At 49.1% G+C, this 22,005-nt stretch overlaps 1 protein-coding gene across 3 annotated transcripts; it reads left to right on the top strand.

Moving 5' to 3' along the window:
* The first annotated feature begins 973 nt into the window (after positions 1–973).
* On the top strand, positions 974–21,784 carry LOC126050700 (cholesterol 24-hydroxylase). 3 transcript variants are annotated; one of them, XM_049828935.1, is made up of 15 exons: positions 974–1,125; positions 3,612–3,689; positions 3,985–4,066; positions 4,620–4,693; positions 5,384–5,470; positions 6,141–6,279; positions 6,887–6,997; positions 7,765–7,921; positions 8,244–8,306; positions 9,407–9,479; positions 9,918–10,002; positions 11,852–11,962; positions 12,223–12,311; positions 13,213–13,279; positions 20,210–21,784. In XM_049828935.1, the coding sequence occupies exons 1-15, from the start codon at positions 998–1,000 to the stop codon at positions 20,225–20,227; spliced, it is 1,362 nt and encodes a 453-aa protein (XP_049684892.1). In that variant the 5' UTR covers positions 974–997; the 3' UTR covers positions 20,228–21,784. The 3 variants fall into 3 exon arrangements, with proteins under 3 accessions (XP_049684892.1, XP_049684891.1, XP_049684893.1); XM_049828934.1 differs by lacking the exon at positions 20,210–21,784 and adding an exon at positions 14,168–16,062; XM_049828936.1 differs by lacking the exons at positions 974–1,125; positions 20,210–21,784 and adding exons at positions 3,271–3,363; positions 14,168–16,062.
* Positions 21,785–22,005: the final 221 nt, after the last annotated feature.

A 22,005-nucleotide genomic window follows, 5' to 3' on the forward strand; every position in this document is an offset into this window, starting at 1 on the left:
TCTTCCGTCTCTCCTTCTACAGCTCTGCTGAGCTGGGAGGAAGAGCACACGCGGTATGTGCCCACAGTGGGTGTGCTCTCGATCATAGAGTCTTCTATACACTAACACAGTCAGGCATCTTGTTTTGCTCACTCTCCCATTTCTGATCACTGCCTATGCTCCGCTTGCTTCCTTGGTCTCTACTGAGCATTAAGCCGACGTTTCCTAACAGGTGCCACCACTGAATATAACAATAACTGAATAATAACTGGGTGGGATGTATATACATAGTTTATCTTTGCCCATGCATTCCTCTTCATTTACCAGCAATGCACTTTCACCATTTTATGGCTTGGTCCCTTGCGCCCTGCGATCCTTACGCAATTTGTGGCAGTCGGCTTTAGATCGCCTGTTTTGAATAAAACCGTATCCTCTCTCATTCCCACGTCTGGATGACGAATGAGTACGCCGTGTAACACAGGCCCCAAAGCAGACTGCTGAAAATCTTCACCTACGGATTCCTATGGGCATCAACAGTATGGTCCCTTTGCATCATGGATTGTAAACCCTCAAGAGTCAACACAGAGCCTCCGCCTTCCTTGTCTTGTGACAGCTTACTTTGTCTAAGAGCATTTAAAGCACGTCTGTAAACAAACACGACAAGGAGCAAAACCCTTCCCGGCCTCCTCACGCACTCGTGCAAAGCGCCACCTCCACCCAGGAAAGCATGCATGCATATACACATAAACACACACAAACATATATATATATATATATACACACACACACACATAGTCCTGCCAGGCAGTTACCCCCTGTGGGCGTATTCGGACCTGCAGCGGGTCTCTCCCCCGCAATTCCTCCCCCCCCCCCCCCCCCCCCCGCTGCCGCCGGGCTCTTTAATGGGGCGGGCCCTCCCCGCAGCCGGGGCCTCTCCCGCCCCGCCCCGCCGCGGCCGCCGCCGCTGCCCGGGGAGGGGCCGCTGGCAGCCGCCCGCCCGCCCGCCCGCCCGGGGACGATGGAGGCGGTGGGGGCCGCGGGGGTGCTCCTGGCGGCGCTCGCCCTCCTGGCCTTCGGCCTGTACTGCTGCTACGTGAAATACATCCACGCGAAGCACGACCACATCCCCGGCGCCCCGCGGGAGAGGTGAGGGGCGGGCCGGGCGGGGTCGGCGGGGGGCGGGGGGGACGCGGCCCGGGGCCGTCAGGCGGCCGCAGAGCGATTCCGTTCCCGTGGCCGGGCGGAGCGGCTCCCGCTGCCGGGCCGGAGCCCCGAGAAAACGCCGGAGCGGAAAACGAAGCGCTCCAGGCCGCGTCTCTGCGGGGCGACCTGCCGGCACGGGCCGGGACCTGGCCGGCGTGGGCGAAGGCGAGGGCGACGGCGAGGAGGTGCCGCCGGCTTGGAAGGGCGCCCGCTTCCCGGGAAGGGCTGCCGCCTCCGGGCACGGCCGGGGGTGCCGCCGCCCGGCTCTGCAAGCGCCGCCGGGCTGGCTTGGGCCGCCGGGGTGGGATGCGCTGACCGGCGTCGCCCCGGCCGGTCGCTGCGGGCGGCCGCGGCAGCGTGGAAGGAGCGAGCGGTTCGGAGTTGCCCGTCTGGGCCGCGCGTTGGCTTAGGATGGCACGGAGGGACCCGACAAGGCAGCGGCGGCCGTGCAGGAGGGGGGTCTCTGCTCGGGACCCGCACGGTCTCTGCTCGGGACCCGCACAGCTCCAGCGGGCGCGCTGACACTAACTCCACCGGGCTCCTTCCCTGCTCTCCCTCATGAGCTAGGTGGTTGGTTTCCGCCAAAAAAAAAAAGGTCACAGGTGGTAAAGGGCAGTGGGAAAGCCGCCAGCGAGGCAGTGGCAGCGCTGTCACAAGGAGACACGGTTCTCGCAGGAGCGTGCGGGCTTCCCATTCAAGCTCACCTCTGGGTGCGCGTGCCCTCCGTAACGCGCCTCGGGAAGAGACCCCACACCGGCACTCTCTTACACGGGCAGTTCTGCAGGGACACTAAGCTTGGCTGCCTAACTCCAAGTCTCAGCCTGCTTCTGTAATCGGGGCCAGATGCTAAGCTGAGAGAGAGGATGGATCTTGTCATACCTGAACTTGTCCTTAGGTTCCTTTCTAGGTGTGAAGTAACACCCTAGAGTAATGGCAGCTTGAGGAACCCTGTGGCTGCTTTTCTGTCCCTTCTTCAGGGTTTGAGGCTTGATGTTGACTGATCATCAGCCTAGGATCCCGCCCAGGAAGGTTTCTAGTACTGGTATGTCTAGGTGGAGGCTTGTACGTCATGCGAGCCCACGGCACTTGATACCTTTGCAAAAGTGTAAATCGCCAGGGACAGTCCAAAACCCCCATTTCGGTACCTGTTGCGCAAACACTTCCACTCCTAAATGTCCAAGGTAAGGAAAATCAAAGACTTCCAGCTCTGAAAAGTCATTTACTTAAAAAAAAAAAAAAAAAAAAAAGGTAAAGCTGGGTGCTGTGGGTGGTGGTGGCCTCCCCAGTACAAGAAGGACATTGACACATGGGGTCAGCCAGGATGCCCAGGAGGCTGAGAGCTGGGCTTGCTTTGGGAGGAAAAGCGTCTGCTGAAGGGTGGAGGGGATCCACTGGCTGTTTTCAGCTCCCTAATGGGTGGTTGTGAGAAGACGGGGCCAGACTCTCCCTGGAGTTGCAAAATGAAGGACAAAGGGCAATGGGCACGAGTTGCCTAAGGGGAAATCCCAGTTAGGTATAAGGCAAAACACCTTCAGCATGAGGGTACTCAAATGCTGGCACAGGGACTGGGTGAAGCCCTGAGCCACGTACTGTAGCTCTGACGTTGACTGGCCTGGAGCAGGGGACTGGACCGGTGGCCTCCAGAGGTCCTTGCCAACCCAAATTACCCTGAAATGGGTTTCATCCAAATCCAAACGCTTCTCAGCTGAGACTGTATCTGGTAAACTGAAGAAGAGCGGCACCAGAAGCAAAGCATGGTTTGTGGCCAGCTTGCTGCCTACTGGGACCAGCCCTCAGGTTGTGGTCACCAGATCTGCTCCCCAGCCTGCCAGTCCACAGCCTGTATCTTTTCCAGGTGTTATTCTGTCCCAGATGCACGACTTTCCCTTTGCCCTTGGCTCTTTCCCTTTGAGAAAAGCTTAAGAAAGCCTTAGTTTGGGATGAAGTACAACAGGATCTTATAAAAACCTCAAGCTTTGTCTAAGGTCTTATGGCCACATGATGACAGGGTTACATTAACGACCTTGATTTCCTGGATTGCTTTATTTTATCAGAACTAACGCAGCACCTCTCTAAAGGAGACTTGTGCAGGACAGGCTGAAAAGTGAGTCCTGGTGGCTTTGTGTCATTTTTACTGCGTGAATGGCTCACCTGTGACAGGAGGAGGTCACCTCTTCAAAGGTTAGCTTCATATTAAAGATCTAATAGCAAGAAACGGGCAAAAGGGATTTCTTTGCAAATACATGTTTTCAGATGATAGTGTCACATAGTTATATATCCCCAAACAAGCCCTTGCTACTTTTATCTTTCCTTACAAGGAGGAAAACATGAGCAACACTTGTGTTGCGTCACTGAGCCACAGGGATTGTGATCCATACAAAACTCTATATTGGCATCCTCTCGACACTCTTAACCTTCATTTTCTGCAGCTTTTTATTTGGACATCTGCCAATCTTGTGGAGAATGATGAGGAAACAGGAGTTTATTCATGATCTCTTCCTGCAGTGGTAAGTTGAGACACATCAATAACATTGAATGGGGTAGCCCTGTAGCACAAATTGGGAAATCAAGGCACAGAGGCCCTGAATTACATATTTAGCATCATTCAGAAGGTCGGTAGAAGAGCTAAAGAGAGAGCATTGATCTTTCTCTTAATGCCTTTATTTGCTGAAGACTGCAGTAGTTCCCAGTACATGCTGCTTTGGTCCTTTGAGGTTATTAGGTCTGAACTGTTACATGTTGGTGGTTTGTACCCTAATTCTCCTGTTTGGGTTTGTTTGTTTTTCCCTTCTCTTCTTGTAGGGCAGAGAAATATGGACCTATTGTACGGGTGAATGCCTTTCACAGAGTCTCAGTAATGATTCTGAGTCCTGAAGGAGTGAAGGTACTGCAAAGTAAAGCCATATCGATAGTGGGGATTGGCCCATCCCTCCAGAAAGAGAGAGGTGGTGCCTGGTGTTCAGGGCAGCACGGTGCAGCCAGCCTGTGCCTGCGGAGAGGGCGGCTCTGGCTGGCTTAGGATGGTGAGGTGCTCTGCTCTCCAGACTGTCCTGATTTATTTTCTTCCTTGATCAGTTGATTTACTTGGTTACCATTATTTAAACAGCAGATAGAGCGAGCATCCACCATTTCTGAAAAGTAGACTCTCTGCAAGAGCTTAATATCTCAAATAAGCGAGGCGCAAGGGACTGAATTTCTTCCTCTAAGTCTTTGCAATAACCACAGAGTGAGATTTTGGGTCATTGGACAAAAAGTGCTGGAGGCGTGCAAAACAAGCTAGCAGCACGGGAACTGGGGAATCGGGGCACACCAAATAATTCATCTAGTCTTCAGAATATTGCTACAGGAGGAAAAGAGCAAATGTATGAGTGGCTTTTTATGTTTTGTCTGGGAAATAGATTGCACTCACTATTCACTGACCTGAGCTTTGATTTTAGGAGTTCTTGATGTCACCACAGTACCCAAAGGATCGGCTGGTATATGGTCGTATGTTCAACATATTTGGTGAGAGGTAGGCAAAACCCGTCTGAAGCCATTGTGATCTGAAAATAAGTGAAAGATTAATAACATCACAGGCATGACGCTCGCTTCGACTCGGACCATTTACCTTAGTGTGGGGTTTAATGACTAATTCCAGACATATATAAGCAGCATGTACCTGTTAAATTATGTGTCAAGTCAATCTCCTCCCTGACTGGGAAGACATTTATGTTGGATATTTTTCTACCTTGATTGTTCCCCCCCCACCCTGCCCGTGGATGTTCAGTTAGTCTCAGAATAGTTTGGTCAAGACCATCATGAAACTTCTTACTTAGATTTTAGAGCACCGAATTTTTCCTTAATGCACGGGCATTTCCAGCTCCTAAATTCAATAACAAAAAAGGTTTTTTTTTCTTCTGTTAACCTGAAGCTTTTAAAAATATAATAGTCCAGTTATGATATTAATTATTTGCATAACAGCTGTTTTGGACCAGCATCTTATTGGACTCAGCAGTCCACACCTACCAGGCAGGCAAAACATCTGCAGTGCAGTTGTTGTCCAAAGTGATGCAACAACAGTGTACTCAAAGCAGCACAGTGCTCCCTACATGTGGGAAAAATACAAGAAAGTAGATGTGGAAGAGTTATCTTTGTGACTACATGGAGTTTGGCTGGCTCCCTTGCTGAAAACTGTTCCTTTCGTTGTTTTCCTAAATGCTAGGTGTCTAGGAAATGGCTTGGTAACGGTTTGCAACCATGAACATTGGCACAAGCAGCGGAAGATAATGGATCCAGCTTTCAGCCGAACGTAAGGCAAATATCTCTGGAGTGATCTGGCTGTTATTTCTACTGTATTTGCACGATTCTTCCTGTCATTGATCCATTACTTGATATTTAGAAAGAGAAAAAAATCATTTAGTGCCGAAATCGCTTTTTACTTGGAGTCCAATGCACCATTTCCATGACAAGTACACTTTGACCGGACTTCCCATGGGGCAGTGACACGCGTATGAGCTCAGCGATGGCAGAAGGGTCCCAGGGTTGCGTATCCAGGAGTGTGGTGATGGCTGCCTTATCCTGCCAGAAAACAGACCTTGGGGATTTGATGTGGGCAAGCCTCATCATTCACCCGAGTGATTCCCTATGGGTGTGATTGTTAAGCAGGGGGTTGGTCTGGTTTGCTCGGGTGTGCCTTGACGCATTTTATTTAGGGTCTGAAGATAAAGTCCATTTGCTTTGGCATGCACAGGTCAAAGTCCTTTGCCATGACAGCCGTTGTTTACATGGCAGGATGGAGCAGGGCTGCTAGAAGAATTTAGCCATTATATCTGTTCACTTTTTAAAGTATTAAAGCAAATTTATTATAAACAAAACAAAAAAATCTTTACAATTTTCTGTGGAAAATAATGAAGGTAATTTTGCCTGAGCAAATATGTCCTCTCCAGAGCCCCCATCACTCGTTTTTATTGATTGTTCAGCTACCTGATGGGTCTGATGGAAACTTTTAATGAAAAAGCAGAGGAGCTGATGGAGAAGCTAGAGGAAAAGGCAGATGGAAAAAAAGAGTTTAGCATGCTGTCGATGATGAACCGGGTGACTATGGATATCATCGCAAAGGTACCAGCTGTCCTCTTGCTTGTTTCCTCTGCAACTGGCAGGAAGGAATGGAAGTAACGGGTATTGGCAGCAGGATGGGATCAGGAGCTGGAGCCGGGGAGCAAGACCTTTGCCCAGCAGTGCCGGAAGAGCTGAAGGACTCGTTGTGCCACTGCCATTTGGGCTGAGCCATAGGAAGGGGCAGTTAGGGAAGGGTCTGCACAGCACAGGTGTAGCCTGGAGGATGGGCACCCTTTGCAAAAACCATTACAGCCTCATACCTCCCACCCCTCCACGGCTGAAGGGGCACACCAGTGCTCGTTCATGTGTGGATGTTGTATTATTACCATTACGTGTCAGCGTGAAGTCTGCCTTCTGCTGGCTTTTCCTTTCTCTGTGCAAAACAGGTTGGGATGAATGGAGAGTAATAGTAAATTATTAATCCCCCCAATAAGGAGGAAGCATAATGTAGATATTGCCCTTCCCTGGCAGCCTCCTGCAAGGCAGGATCTAGCTTGAGGTATTTTTAGGGGAAAAGGTGGTGGTGTGAGGCTGTTCTGCTCTTTCACCCCAGCCCCAGGGAGCCAGGAGGACGCAGCGAGTTGCCTTTTTCTTTCCTGCTCCTCAGGTAGCCTTTGGCTTGGAATTAAATGCACTGAGCGATGACCAGACACCTTTCCCACGCGCTGTGACTGTGGTTTTGGAGGGGATGACCAAGAAGCGCATCCCCCTCATGCAGGTCTGTATGCTCCTCACTTCAGTCCTTTCCTCCTCTCTGACTGGAGCCTCTGCTCCTCCATGAGTTAGGGGGCTGGAGCTGTGTAAGGCCAATATACAAAGGGGAAAGCCAGCAGCAGCTCTTTCCATCCAACGTGCATTAAGATAAAATTCATTAGTACTTTAAAACACGTGCAAAATTAACATTAATATCTAATGCTTCCATTATGTCTTTCTGCCTTCTCTTCCCCCCTGCATGTGTTTTACACTTTCACACCTATCACAGCAAAAATTGAGATTTTTGCTATTTGTCCAAGAAGTTTGGCAGCCTTCACTCAAGATAGAAGAAATTTGAACTTTTATTGACCCAAATTCATATACTAGGAAATTATAGATGTAATATGAAATATTAAAGTTAAAAATCATTCCACAGTTTCTCATGAAAGCTGTAGTTCAGGTTTTTAGAGCTCCTGTTTCCCTTTTTGGGCCCAGACATGAGATTCTGTATTGCATGCTGGAGTTTCTTTCTGTGGAGAGGTGATGAATTTTGCTCACGGTGCCCAAAACATCAGCTCTGACAAGGCAGAACATCAGCATGCACAGATTGAAATGTTTCTCATTTCAGCCCAAACCCTCACCTTTAAGGATCTTCACTTTGTTCCATGGAGAGCAGATGTTTTTGTGACAAATGTCATTTAGCAGAAAACAAGGTGCTCGCTTGAAAAATAACACTGGCAATATTTTTTACCAGCAAAAGGAATAAAATGACTGAAGAAATTCTATGTTCAGTACGTGCCAGGGAAACAGAAGCTGGTAAAGGAGGTCAAGGAGAGTGTGAGGCTGCTGCGGCGTGTGGGGAAGGAATGCATTGACCAGAGGAGAGAGGCCATTCAGAATGGGAAGGAAGCCACACTGGATATTCTCACGCAGATACTGAAGGGAGACGGTAGGGGACACATTGCTGTTTGAGTGAATTTCTCTGTGACATGTTTTGCCATGAGATTTGGGGAGGATTGTTTTGGGGATCTGAACTTTGATCCTCTTTTAATGTCTTTTTCACACTGAAGATAGTGAGAGTTGCTTTGAAAATTCCATGTTTCTTTGTGTTGGATCAAATACTGGTTGCAAGTCACCGCTGAGTTGCCCACTCAGCATCCCCTCCCGATGCCGCCTCAGACAAAATGTTCAAAACAGGGCAGAGCATTCTGGCTGTTCCAGCTGGGGCCTGAGAGTGTTTTCTAATCTCGTTTCCTTTTCTCTCTTGACAGCTCTGGAGGAAACCAGAGATGATGAAAACATTCTGGATAACTTTATCACTTTCTTTGTTGCAGGTTGGTAGCTATTTTAATGCTTGGATATGTCATGTGGGAAGCTGTACTCATTCTTGGGCTGTCTACAGGGTCGTGATTAATGTCCTTGCTCACTCTGTGTGGTGCTGCTGTAACCAGGAGTCACTTGGAAGACAGCAGTATTACGCTGGCCTAGGACCAGCTGGGCAAGGTCTGAAGAGAACTCTTAGTTTTCTCATAGGCAAATGATACGTTATCCTCCTTCAGTCAATCAACACAGCAAATCATGCCAGGCCAGTGGTTTCCAGCCTGCGGTGCAGAGGGCAGCGCTGCCTGCTGGGGTGCAAGGCTATTCCTCCTGGGGTTCTGGCCCTTCCTCCCAGATCCTGCTAAACCCCACTGAAGGCATCTTTAACATATTCCACGTGTCTTCCCGTGACCTCACCCACATGAGCAAATGCCATTCTTGCTGTAAGAGCTTGGCAGGAGAGGGCACTGGCAAGCGTATGAGATAAAGCAGGGGCTGACATGGTATGTGAGGTAAACAACGTAGAAAGATAATCTTGCAAGTCAGTAGGATTTAGGTTCCTAAGAAGGAGAGGTTAAAACACACTTCTTTCGCAACAAAGACGTTGCAACAAATACCTCTTTGCAGAGGTCTTGTTTTCTGTAAGCCTTTAAAATAATACGTATGCTTAGCCATGAAAAAAATAAAACTATCCACATAAAGCAGTTATTTCAAAGAAGGGCAGCTAGAAGCCCTGTTTTCCCTCAAAACCAGTAAATCCTCACTTCTCGGCAGAACCGTGTCCCCTATAATATGACAAGGCAAATACTGAACCTCACTGGTCCTTCTGTTAGGGAGCTCATGACCACTAGGTGCCATACGCAGCCACTGCAGCTTTGAGTTGAGCAAGGTGGCTCATATCTTTACCAGCTATGTCTTGTTCTTGTCATTCTTGAAAGCTCCTTACGTAGAATTTACATCCCTTTTAGTGTTTCCTTTAATTTCTAGCATACTTGAAATAAAATATTTGGGCCCTGATGTTTAAAGTTTCCTGTTCACAATCACACTAGTAGACTGTCTTTGTATCATGTTGTTATTTCATCCTAACCTTTAAACCAATTTTTTGTGTTGTTAGGGCATGAAACCACTGCCAATCAGTTGTCATTTACAGTAATGGCACTGGGTCAGCATCCTGAAATACTGGAAAGGTACGTGCACTCCAATTTGCAAACCCAGCTTGCTGTTAATTTCAATGTGAACTTAATTATAAGGATTATTAAAAAGCTAGGATCAATTTGCAATAAATTCTAGCCCCCCTTCCGCAATGAATAGTTTCATAGTCCCAATATATCTAAAATTTAAAACAACCTTAAGATGAATTATTTCAATTCCATCTAGATGATTTTTTTCAAAGCCCTTATACATACTGGTCCCGAATCCTACTTGATTCGGCTGCACTGTAAGCACGTTGCTCCATCCTGATACGAGGCACAAGTTCAGGCAGGCTGGCTGGGAATCAGTAGGCATTTTGCCTTGGGATGGGAGTCAAAGTCCAACTCAGTGTCTGGAAAGTAAAAAATGTAATTTGTCAACTTGCCTAGCAAGAAATGGGCGTCTGCAGCTAACATTTTTTAATTTAACTGCAGGGTTCAGGCTGAAGTGGATGAAGTTCTTGGTGCCAAGAGAGACATCGACTATGAGGATCTTGGCAAACTCACCTACTTATCGCAGGTACTGTAGAGTGAGGTAAAATACCAGTCAGAGCTGTTTGGTAGCACCTCTGCCATGTTGTGGAGGAGCCTCACGCTTTTAAAATTTTAAGACCAATGCTAGTATTTGATCCTGATGGTGTTTGTCCCCAGAAAGTCAGCAAGCAGGTACCGTGAGCCATTTGCAGCAGCCCATCCTTGTTGGGAAGAATGCTCCTCAAATTTCTTTCCAAAATCCCACATGATTCCTTCACTGCTTTGCTTAATTATTACCAAGCTGGGAGCTAGAGAGGAGTTGCTTAATCCCTACCTGTTTAAGCTGAAACCATAGCCACATTTTAAGGAGGGTTTGCAACTTCGAGCCCAACCTGTGTGTGAATCCCACGCACTTCCCAAACGCACAGGTCTATTTTTGTTGGATTATTGTTAAAGCATTTCCAGCTATGATCTCACCATGTGCCATAAATTCAGTGGGATTAGAAGGCATTCAAAAATAGTTTTTTTGTAATTTCAATTTTTTATTATTCAGCCTTGAAACCCTCTTCAGTCACCTGGGGGGGGCAGCGTAGGGAAGGAGTTTGGTCCTGTGTATAGAAATGCCAGTTGGTGATGAACTGCAAAGCCAGGGCTTGGCTACTCACCAGTGTTTGTGTGCGTACCCTTTTTTACACGATGGGGGACACCAGTAGCCCTCAGAAGAGACTGAATCACAGTCCTGGCACTTATTCTCCTGCTTAAATTTCCCTGTGTTTTTAGTAGTCTGCCACAATCGCTTTTCTCTTAAACTACCCTGCTGAGGTTCGTGTTGGTATTTTACTGTTTGCCATATCCCATCCCACAAATCGCTGTGCTTTGACAGCGGATAGATTTCAAAGCTGTATTTCTCACAAGGAAAAGGCGTCTCTGTGTGATTACAGAAATCAGCGGGTTTCCTTAGCCTTCTGCAAACACCATCACAATTATACCACTCCAATTAGGATAAGGTATCTAAGCCTTTCAGTTTTAAGACAGATCACATGAGAGCCTCTCAAAGCAAACCGTTTATTTAACAGAACAAGCTTGGATCTGTGCAACCAAAATCACAGTCACCCTTGGTCAGAGCCAGTCCATCACTGGAGTATCAGAGACCACGGGACTCCTCTCCTGTCACTTGGGCAATTCTGAATCCTTTTGTCCATGCTTCTTTTTCATTAATCCACTCGTGCATACATGCTGCTAATTGCACTTGCAGTGCAATGCTAACGTGCACTGTTAATTAGGTTTCACTTTGATGAAATAAGCCATTCTTACAGCTCACTGCCACCAAAAGAAATGGTCTCATTCCATTTTTTCTCACCGTTCCCTATTCATTTTCCCTTGCCAGGTTGTTTTTTGTCATTTTGGTGCTCTGACCTGGCTCAGCTCCCTGAGCAGCAGAAGCAGGACAAAGGCAGGAGTGGGAGCGCAGTGCTGAGAGTGGGAATGAGGTGGGAGCAACCATCCATCCTCATGGCAGCTGGTGCCAAGAACAGCATATTGGGAGCATGAGATTTCACCCTTGGATATTCCCTTTGAATTTGCTTCCCAGTAATTTTGCACTTAGTTGTTGACCTGACTTGAGGTGTTAGATCTGTTCAACACATAGGATCTCTTGTGGTTTTTGCTTCTTTTTCTCTGTATTTTACCAGTTGTAAGAAAGAACCAGGCCTGAAGGAGCTGACTTAGCCATGTATTTTGCCCACAGGAGTCCAAGGCAGATACACCAGCATCTGTTCCGCAAGTCAAAAGCTCCCATTTAGCCGAAGTGAAAGGCCAGAGGGAGGTAATTAATTTTATTTCTGCTTCCTACGCTATATTAACTAACTGACCTTTTGTGCTTTTCGCTGACGCAGGTTTTGAAGGAATCGCTGCGGCTGTACCCGCCTGTCCCAGGGACGGTACGCCGGATGGAGGAGGAGCACATCATCAGTGGCATCAGAATTCCTGCAAACACGACGCTCGTTGTGAGTCCCATCCACCATCAGCAGCTTTTAGCTGTTGCAGTCGATCCAAACGTAATGGATCTGTGTATCAGAGAGCCAAAATCCTCCCTGAGCACTTTTCTACTGGCCTGTCTGAAATTTTGGCCAAAACTGGGGTATGAATTGGGACTCTGGATTGTTTTTGCCTGGGGGAAGGCAGTTATGGTTTTGTACCTGTGACAGCAAAGAGGCGTTTTCAGTGTGCTGCTCCTGACTAATGCAAATAAACTCTCTCTTGACAGTTCAGCACTTATATAATGGGAAGGATGGAAAGGTATTTCAAGGATCCACTCACTTTCAATCCAGACCGATTTAGCAAAGATGCACCTAAGTGAGTTTCTTTGTACTCCCAGGTTATTAAATATGTAATAAGGAACCATTACAGGAAGATTTCAAGGGGAAAAAAAGTAGACTGAAACTATTTTTCCATTCAAGTATGAGTAACGCTAAATCCTTATCCAAATGCAAATAGAGAGCAATAATGTGCACCTGTTGTTCAGAAGTTCTTTAGTCCCCATGATACCTTATAAAAAAGACCAGTAGTAATGTTGTTTAATGTTTATATTGAGGTCAAAGCTTTGGGCCAAAACCAGGCTGAATATTTGCCTTAGTGCAATCTAAACCTTTAATGCGTGGCAGCCCTGGCCCCAGGATGCTTGAAGTGTCTTCACATTAGAGAGGGGACAAGGGGCCGAGGGACAGAAGATGCTGTTCAGCCACGTGGGCAGGCAGCCTAAGTCTAATCAGTAGGTAGGAGTGCAACAGGAGGGACCAGTGACCCAAACAGTTGGTGCTGATCCCTACATCTAACTACTTCATGAGTCAGGGGTTTTCCTTCAGCCTAGAGTTTGTCTGGTCTCCTGAACCAGACGCCCCCTCATTCACATGATTTGGAGCTGCCCAAAGGAGCAATAATTGGGTGGATCGTTAAGTCTTCATGACAGGCTGGAGAGCATTTAGAGTACACTTGACATTCAGCTTGGAAATAAGGTTTGCATGCATCAAAACAGCTCTGTCAGCTGAGCCATATAGTAAGTGGAGATGATGAGGAAACTTGCTGCAGAGCTGTGTTGCTGCTGTGGAGCAAGAAAATGTTAATTTGGAGATTGTCTTAACAAGTCAGCTAGGTGAGGTCGTGGTTAGACCATTTTCTTGCTGCCATGAAGAAGTACTTGCTTGTTTCTTTACAACCAAGCTGTCAGAGTGACAGTTTTGAACATTTCTCTTTGCAGGCCGTATTACTGCTATTTTCCATTCTCTCTGGGACCCCGGTCCTGCATCGGGCAGGTGTTTGCACAGGTAAGCAGAGGCCTGGAAGGACACTTCATTAGCGAGCACTGCCCCAGCTCAGGGTGTGCTGGCCATGGCTGGTGGTGAGGGACCAAAGGCCATGCTGATGGTGCACTGACCCTCTTCCCTCTAGAGGGAAGATCCCCACCATGCCCACGGCAGGGCATGCCTCTCAAATGCTATCGCGTGAGCGGACATACATGTACCAAACTGGTCCCATGTCACCCCTGCACACGTGCAGCCAAGGTGCCTGCAGGGGAGAGGGCAGCAGGCTGTTCTCCCTCTGAACCGTCCTGGGTCACCCTGCTTGAATGCAAACCCCTTGGTGGGAATCGCGGTCAACATCCCTTTGCCAGCCGAGGTCAGACACACAGGGGTGTGCAGGGGCCCTTAGGGACGATCCCGTGGCTGCAGCTGGCAGAGTCAAGGCAAGGAAAAGATCAGCTGGCAGAAGGGCACAAGCCAGGACTGGCACTGAGAAGGTGAGGAGGGGGCTGCATGGATGGGAGAAACAATTTAATAAAGTATACAAGCATGGCAGAGAGCGTTTCAGAAGGACAGTAGGAGGCCAGCTCTTTGGGTCTATGCTGCAAGTTCATCTAAGCACCAGTGCTCAAAATCTTCGGATTAAAGTGCTTAGTTGTACACTCTGATTTCCAAAATGGGGTTAATGCATAAACACAAGGACCGATCTTAGTGCCTGTCAGTTGTCTTCAAATCCAGGGAGCCCCAGGCAACTCCGTTCTTCCTGCCCAAACTCAGTCAGCTGCATTAACAGTAACATTTAACTTTTAAATCTCTATATTGACAAAGCAGCATGACATAATACTCTGACTTTAAGTAGCTGCAGTCCAAGCTGTGTTTGCTGTCACTGACGATGAGTTTGCTTCTTAACAGATGGAGGCAAAAGTGGTGATGGCAAAACTGCTGCAGAGGTTTGAATTCCAGCTGGTACCAGGGCAGAGTTTTAAACTCTTGGATGCTGTAACCTTTAGGCCACTAGATGGAGTAATGTGTAAATTAAAGCCAAGGAGCCCTGCAAGAGGCTGCCAGGCATGACTCGTGACTACTCAGGAAAGGAGCATGACACAGTAGTAGTGCTAGCATTTCTTCTGACTGTGAAGATCTGCACACTAATCGAAGGCTAGATTTTGCAGGCCCCTGTAGAGGATTACTAGACTGAAATTCTTCCTAGTCTTCCTCATCATTTACTGAAGAAAACCTTAGGAGAGTCTCTCTAGACATGTTTGAGCATCTTCGATCTGGAAGCGTACCTGGAATTGCAAAGCCTGTTATTTTCCTGGGGGATTATTTGGTTCTGACCAGACTTGGAAAAGAACATCCTTTCACTGGAGTGTCCCTGGAGCTGCACGCAAACCTGAACCCAATTCCCAGCTGATAGTTTCCACTAACTTGATTTACAACACAATGTGGGCTAAGTAAGCCCTTGTTCAGAGAATTTCATAGTAGAGCTCAAGATTTGGGCTGAACTTGGGAAGAGAGGTTTAGAGCTATTCTCTTGGTCAAAGCAATTTTCCCATCCTTCCTCTAAATGAGAAGAATAATTGATAGGAGCAATCTGAAACAAAAATCCGAGACTATGGCCACTACTTTTCCCTGTTGCTTCTGCCTCATTTTTCTTCAGTCTCTCCTACTTCCAATATTTTTCAGAGTGTAGATTCCCAATTCATGCTGTGGAAAGGGGCTTTCCTGCTTCCTCCTACCACTCCCCATAGCCCGTGCTCATTCTCCTGAGATGCTCTTCTTTTGGGGAGGGTCTTGCTGGGTTCATTTTAATGTGGTTCATTTTCCCCCATCTGGCTCATCACAAAGCTACATGAACGCTTGGACCAGATGGTCTAGTAGGTACAACAGGGTTGGAAGTAAGTGCCTGGAACCAAATGCTGCTTAAAATTATATTGCTGCTGAAGAAACACCTGTGCAACTTGAGCCAGAGGCGGGAGAAGGTCCTTCATCCCCTTTTTCTGCAGCTGTGCCAAAATTCCTTGCTGCATGCAGGCTTGCAGCCTGGCTGCACTAGGGAAAAAATGATCATGTGAAAATGCCACCTTCTAGAAATAGGTGGATATTTAATATGAGTTTGGGCCCTGAAATACAGGGAATTCAAGACATTTGGTGCTGCTACTGTTATTTCTTACCTTTTTGAATTAAAATGGCAAGAACCTGGTCTGTACGTGGACAAGTTCCCGTGGTAGTTTCCACGCCAGGAGAGTAATGCCCCAGAGCTTTCCCTGGTTCTGCTACTGTTGTGCATCACCTCCCTCAGTGCAGCAGTGGGATAACAGGCTGATAAGGTTGATGTGGCTTTTGATAACATAAGCAATGTCATACAGTGTATTAATATGACTTGTAGCCAATATTTGTATTGCTAGGGAAGGTTTAGTCTATCTGTTGGTAGACCAGCTCTTCGATGCCTTGTGCTGGAGATCTGCTTATATCCTCCTAGACATTAATAAAATCTGATTGAGAAAACTGAGGACTGTCCAGCTGGTCATGTGTTCCTGAAAGCTGATGTGGTTGGGAGCACGATGCTCGATGCCAGTTGAGCTAGATGTGCTGGTGGCATAACAAAAGGCTGAAGCCTGAGAATATGCCAAAGGGAGGGAACTATCTCAGCAGTGCAGGGAGTGGTGGGGGAAGCTGTGAACAGCATACAGACAGCTTGACAGACGTGCTGGCAAACCCTGCTGTGGAGATGCGAGACACCACCATGTCAAGTCTCTGCTCTGCTCTACTAATGAATAAGTCAAGATGCATTAATTGCACAAACACTTATTCCCTTCTGCTACCTCTGTGATGGGGATGGGCACCTCCAGGGAGGGCTCAAGGGAAGTGGTAGCGCATTAAAACCCTGCAGTGAATTTTGTCATACCTCATCTGCTCGAGATTGGTGCTTCTTTCCCTCAGAGGATGCTCTTCCTGCTCTCTCTGCAAGCCCAAATGCCATCCAGCTCTCCAGGGACTGCTGACACAGGCCCTTCTTCTGTTCCTACCTACACCCAAGAGCTCTTGCCAGACTGTTGCCTGTCAGTGCTGATTGCTTTCCAGCAGATGGCAAGCTCTCCTTGTCCATCCACCCAACAGGAGCAGCTTTCCTGAGCCTTGACAGCTCCTTCTCCTAGGAGACGAGCTGTCCTGGCTCCTTCAGGGCATCATACCACAGGAGTAGATGATGCCCTGTGATGTTGTGTAAACATCCTGCAGTGTTCTCGCTGTTTCATCTTGCACCCCCAGCCAGGGGGTGATCCCTTGTCCACCAAAAAAAGGAGCAGGTTCAGGAAACCCTGTATGCCAAGCAGGTGCCAGCACAGGCTCTGCCAAACCCTATTGAGAAACTTCAGGCCAGAAGTGCCTAGGGAGACATAGCTGTACCTGCCATGAGCTATGAAGAGACCTGGGGGCTGCAGCTTTCTTGGACACCACAGAAAAGGACAGTTTCTCCTTATTCTATGGAAGAGAAACATGTTATTTCGCTTCTGGGGCAAGCAGTCATTATCTGCCCCAAGCACTCTGCTAGGGATTGTGGCTGGTAAGGCAAAAAAGCAGAGCAAGGTCTGTCTCCCAAGTGCTCTTCCCAGCTGCTTGTAGGAAAGTATGATACATGCAGCTAATTTTCTTCTTATCCTTTTCCTGGCTCTTGGGCAAAGCAAAGCAAAATCTGGAAATGGCTGGTGGGGTGATTTTTCCCTGGGTGCCACCCAGGCGGGGCCCAGCACAGCCCTGTGTGGCATGCCTGGGGGCTGGATGCAAAAAGGTTTCCCTAGGTGAGATGGAACTGCAAAGCCAGGCTGCTCAGTACGGCTCCTGCCCTGCACCCTGCAGGTATGAGCCTGCCCTCCAGCAGCTCCTCTTGCTTTCACCCTGCCCCAGATGTGCACACTTGCAGACAGAGAGAAACTGTCTGGAGGCAGCCAGAAGCTCAGCTGGCAGGAGGGAAGGTAAGAAAGCAGCTGCCCCCAAAGGTGAGGGCACCGACGGTGACACTCATTCCCGAGAGTCCTTATTAGAGGTGTCTAAGTCTTCCTCCTGTTCTGACTGATGGCTGCTGCAGGTTTCTTTAATAGCCCTCCTAGACCTATAAACTCTTTGCCTCCCTCTTCTGGATTGATGCCCAGGTCTTTCATGTATGTGCTCAGAGTCAGGAGTTCCCCCCTGCCGGATTTCTCCCCAGGTTTTTTATGCTAACCCAAGAGCTTGATCTTACCCATTTTAGATCAGCGTCATAGACAAGAAACAGGGAAAACGCTGCTGCGCTTTTGGGTCAGGAGAGAACCACTTGGTGGAAATACACCCAGAGGAGCCTCTGACTTTCAGAGGAAGGCAAATTCCTTCACCGCTGGCGTGGGAGAAGGGGATGCTTTCTCACCCCAGCTAGTCTGGAGCACAGGAGACTCCCAATTTTGCATCTACACCTCATGTACAGACTCACCTACATTTCCAAGGAGGAACCCAGCTAGCAGTGCCAGCAGGGAAGTGGGAAAAATAATCATAATTTTGCATGAGAGAAATCTCCTCCTAGCCCTTGCAGGAAGCCAGGAGAAGCTCAGAAGCACAGGATTCAATCGCAGTCATTGCAATTACAGCACAGCCTGATAACTTCTGAACAGTGGACAGCCTTCAGCTCCATCTATAGCCTCTAGGAGAATGAATGTAGGTAAGAAAGCATAAGATACTGTCCTGTATTGCTGGAGCCAAGTATGCAGAGCAGGAACTGGGATATTTCATTCCCTTTCAGGCTCATCTGTCTAGCCATGGCCAGCTCCTAGTTGCTTTCTTTAACCACAGCAGCTTTAGAGTGCTGTGCTAGGGGTGTGCAGTACATCTAATCACCGTATCTTCAGAAAACCTGGTGCTCCTAGGACATGGTGGGCCTAGTGCAAGCACACAGGTTAACCATAGATGCATTTGCACTCAATCTGGTTATACGATGAGAGCTGCAACAGGAGACCTTCCCTGAATGTAACAACATCTGCTATTGAGACAAGACAATCACAAAGCAGGTGTCCAGAACACATACCCAACGCATCTCCTCCACACAGCGCTCACATGCCAGCAAAGGCAATAAAGTCAGGCGGAAACTTCCTTCTGCTGCGTGACAAGGGAGGGATGGCATGGGTTGCGATGGGATGGGATGGGTCTGGCACGGCTGTTGTGTCTCCTGTCAATTTCCCCCCCAAATTACAACATCTTTTGTGTTCTCCTGGACTTAAGGATAAAAGAAGCACTTTCAGAGGAGGAATAACATTTCCTCACTGAGGCAGTGTGCCTGCTCTTCTTCATTCCTTCAGTGGTATCGGAGACAAGGGAGGCACCGGTGGGGAGGGGGAACTGCCTCCGTGGGACACTACAATCCTGCCAGCATCTCAGTAGGATCAGTTTAAAGTTTCTCCATCTTCTTGCCCATGCCAATACTTTGGTCTGCTCTGCAGGAGTCCTGATGACATTATTTGTAATTAATCACTGCCTGTCTGTTTTGTGATAAGGTTTCGAGGCTGCACCTGGGTGACACTGAAGTCGAAGGGGGGGCCTTTACTCTGTTTTACTCCCTGTGAGCTCTGTTTCTTGCTGTAGACTCAGCTGCAGGTACTGCGAGTCAGGGAGGTTCCAAAAGTGGAAAATAAAATGAAGTAAAGAGGTCAAAGCTAGCAAGCTCAGCAAAGTTTTTACAATGCCTTCCCTTCTCATGTAAGACCTCCATGTGAAATGTTTGGTGGCAAGCACTGCCCTGCTCACCATGCCCACGTGTGCCCGTGCACAGGTCCATGCGAGGTAGCGAGTGAATCAGTAGTGATGGGTGTTTAATGAAACGGGAAGTGCTGACTCGGGTATTTCCCATTCAAGACCTGAAGTGTCTCCCGGCCTTGTCTAGCTCCACTATCTCAGCAGGCTCCAGAGTGGACATGGTCAAAGCTATCATCCGCCTTCCACTGCGGTGAGCACCTAGATTTCTGCCCGATGGGAGTTTGCTCTCTCTACATTTGGCACTTCTTTGCTCGCTCCCAGGGCCTCCAACACACACGAGCTCTGCTCTGAACTTCTCCAATGGTTTTGCACCCTCAGAACAAAGCATCTTTTGATCCTCCTTCTGGTTCAGCCAGCACAGGCCCCCAGTGCTCCTAGGAGCAAGAGAGCACTCGAGAGCAGGACCTCTCCCTCTTCTCAAGGACTGGTACTGTTTCCCCTTCTCACTTCAAAACACTTAGGTGACATCTATATTAATGAAGGAAATATGCCCCAGACCTTTCCCTGGCACTGAGGTGGACTGGTACAGAACAGCCGTGTCTATTGAGTTCTCTCATCCTTCAAAATGTGGTGATCATGTGCAACCTGCGTATCAGGAACGGTCTCCGGCACGTCTTGACTCCCAGATCGTACCAGGAATAGTCAGGAGAGTGCTAGTGCCAGGGGCTGCTCTAATGGGGGCGATGAAGTGCCAGTGCCTAGGAACATAGCTGGCATCTCAACTTTTCCAGCCTGTACTAGTCTGAAGACTGTCTGTCTTTAGACCCAGTCTGTACTGGTGGGCTTGCCCTGCTAGCAGGCTGTTTTGCTCTAATACTGAACTTCTGCCTATCCTCCTTCCTCTTTAGCTCCATGCCCTCCTTCTCTCAGCAATGCTGCTTTCCACACATCCCCTCTCTTCCGCTCTGGATACATCGCCACACTGATGTCCGCGCTCCATCTGTCCTTCTCCTCTTTGATCCATCTATAGGATTCGCTTCCTATCTATAGTGCCCCCACGCTGAGATCCCAGCTGAGGGTCTTGGACTCTTTACCTCATGCCAGTGTCCTCACTGGACTGGTGCAGGAAAATTTCTTCCTCCAGTACAGACCCGTTGTAAAAATACTAAAGAACTGCTTCCTTCTTTTCAAATGGACTTTATTTAATTAAGCCTCACTCTCGCCCTGTTTCCTCAGAAGATCACAGCACTGTAAGCTACAAGCAGACACTGGAGCATCTCCAGTGCCTGAGGCACCAGCGGCATCCAGTGAGAGATGATGCTGGATCCACCCTGAGGATCCTAGCAGGGGATACTGGTGCCAAGGACCAGGGAAGACTCCAGTTCTGTGTGGTCTTTTCAGCTTTTCTGGCAAGGGTTGATCCTTGTCTCCCTCACCCTCACCTTCCATCTCTTCCCCCGTCACCTCCTCTCCCCTCTCTTGTTTGCACAAACCCTCCAAGGAACTAAAGGACACCCAAATGACCAGGTACTCCTCTGCTACATCCTTGCAGCAGCACTTTGCTGTGTTTCCCATTCAAGGTGTCAGCTCTACCAGGCGAGGCCACCTCTTGCGCCTTGGTCTGCAAGAAGCCTTGCACAGCAGAGCCGTGGTCTTGGCAGGAATCCTTAAGTGCTACTATAAAGCAAATAATCAATCATTATTATTTTTATGTATCTGTGAGTCTTCTCTAATAGGTTTTGATATTATTATGGTGCTGAGGACAGGCTGAAATTAGATAATACTACACTCAGCTGGCATCTATTCCCTCAGAAACACAGGTAAAAACGCATTTAATAGCTCTCCAGTGACGATGAATATTCATTAATATGACACAGATGTAGACTTGGTTTGAAAATAAGGCCAGTAATTAAAGAGCTATTAAGGTTAAAAAGCAACAAAGGAAATTCAGCTACTGAAAGAGCTGTTCTGGGATCAGCCTGTAACCTATACGTCCACGGTCTCTCGGGCTGGCTATGCCATCGAAGATACTACGGCAGAAACCGAAGCAAACCAGGCGGAGAGGCAGACCGTTGCTTTAACCTCTAACCCCGTAGCGTAAAGGTAAATAGAAAAGTTGAATCAACCCGTTGGGCTGGTGTTTCAGGCCACTGGGTGAGGAGAGTTAACTGTGTGTGGCCTAAATGCGAAGCGGATAATCCGCATCTGCCTTTGCCCTAAGCCAACCCGCCGGACTTTCTGCACGGCAGCGCCCGGTGCCGACACGGGCAGGAGGCGGGCGAGAGGGCCGAGGCCGGCACCCCGGCGGCGCCTTCCCCTGCTGGGCCGGTACGCGTGTGGCAGAAAGCAGCCCTGAGCTGGCCGTGGGTCACCAGGCTGATGGATTCCCTCTCCGATAAAGTTGCGTTCGCTGCCCGGACGGGCCGGTTTTGGTGGAGGAGGGTTTTGGTGAGGTTTTTGTCCGGAAACAATTACAATTCCGTGCTTTAGCCAGTGTATCGCTCTTTCGACCTAATAGCCTTCTAGCAAGAGAGACTGCCAGCGTTTGCTCTTCTGAGCGAGCTAACCTGAGACTTTTCGAAGGCACGGCAACGCGGCATCCCGCTTCTCGCCAATTCCAATCCCCCGGCTGCGTTCCGCAGCGACTTCGGCAGGGCCGACGAAGCTGCCGCCCGTGAAATCGGCGTGTTTTGCGATAAACGGCCTCCGTCGGAGGGGGGTGCGTGGGGCGCGCGTCTGCGGGGCTGCACCGCTCGCTGCCGGCGGCTCCGATTCCCGCCCGGGGCCCCCTCCCGCAGAGCCGCTTCGGCTCCGCCGCCGCCACCTCCGCTCCCCGGGCGCTCGGCGGTGCCGCCGCCGCCCCGTGCTCCCGCGGCCCCCCCCTCGGGAAGCGGCAGCCCCGCGGGGCCGGGCCGGGCCGGGCCGGACCGGGGGGCCGGCGGGGGTGGGGGCTCCCGGCGCCGGGGCGGCCGCCCGCCCGCCCGCCCCGCCCCCTCGGCGGCGCTCGCCTTCCCCGCCGCGGCGGAGCGCGG

Source organism: Accipiter gentilis, chromosome 25 (assembly GCF_929443795.1).
Source record: "Accipiter gentilis chromosome 25, bAccGen1.1, whole genome shotgun sequence".
NCBI lineage: Eukaryota > Metazoa > Chordata > Aves > Accipitriformes > Accipitridae > Astur > Astur gentilis.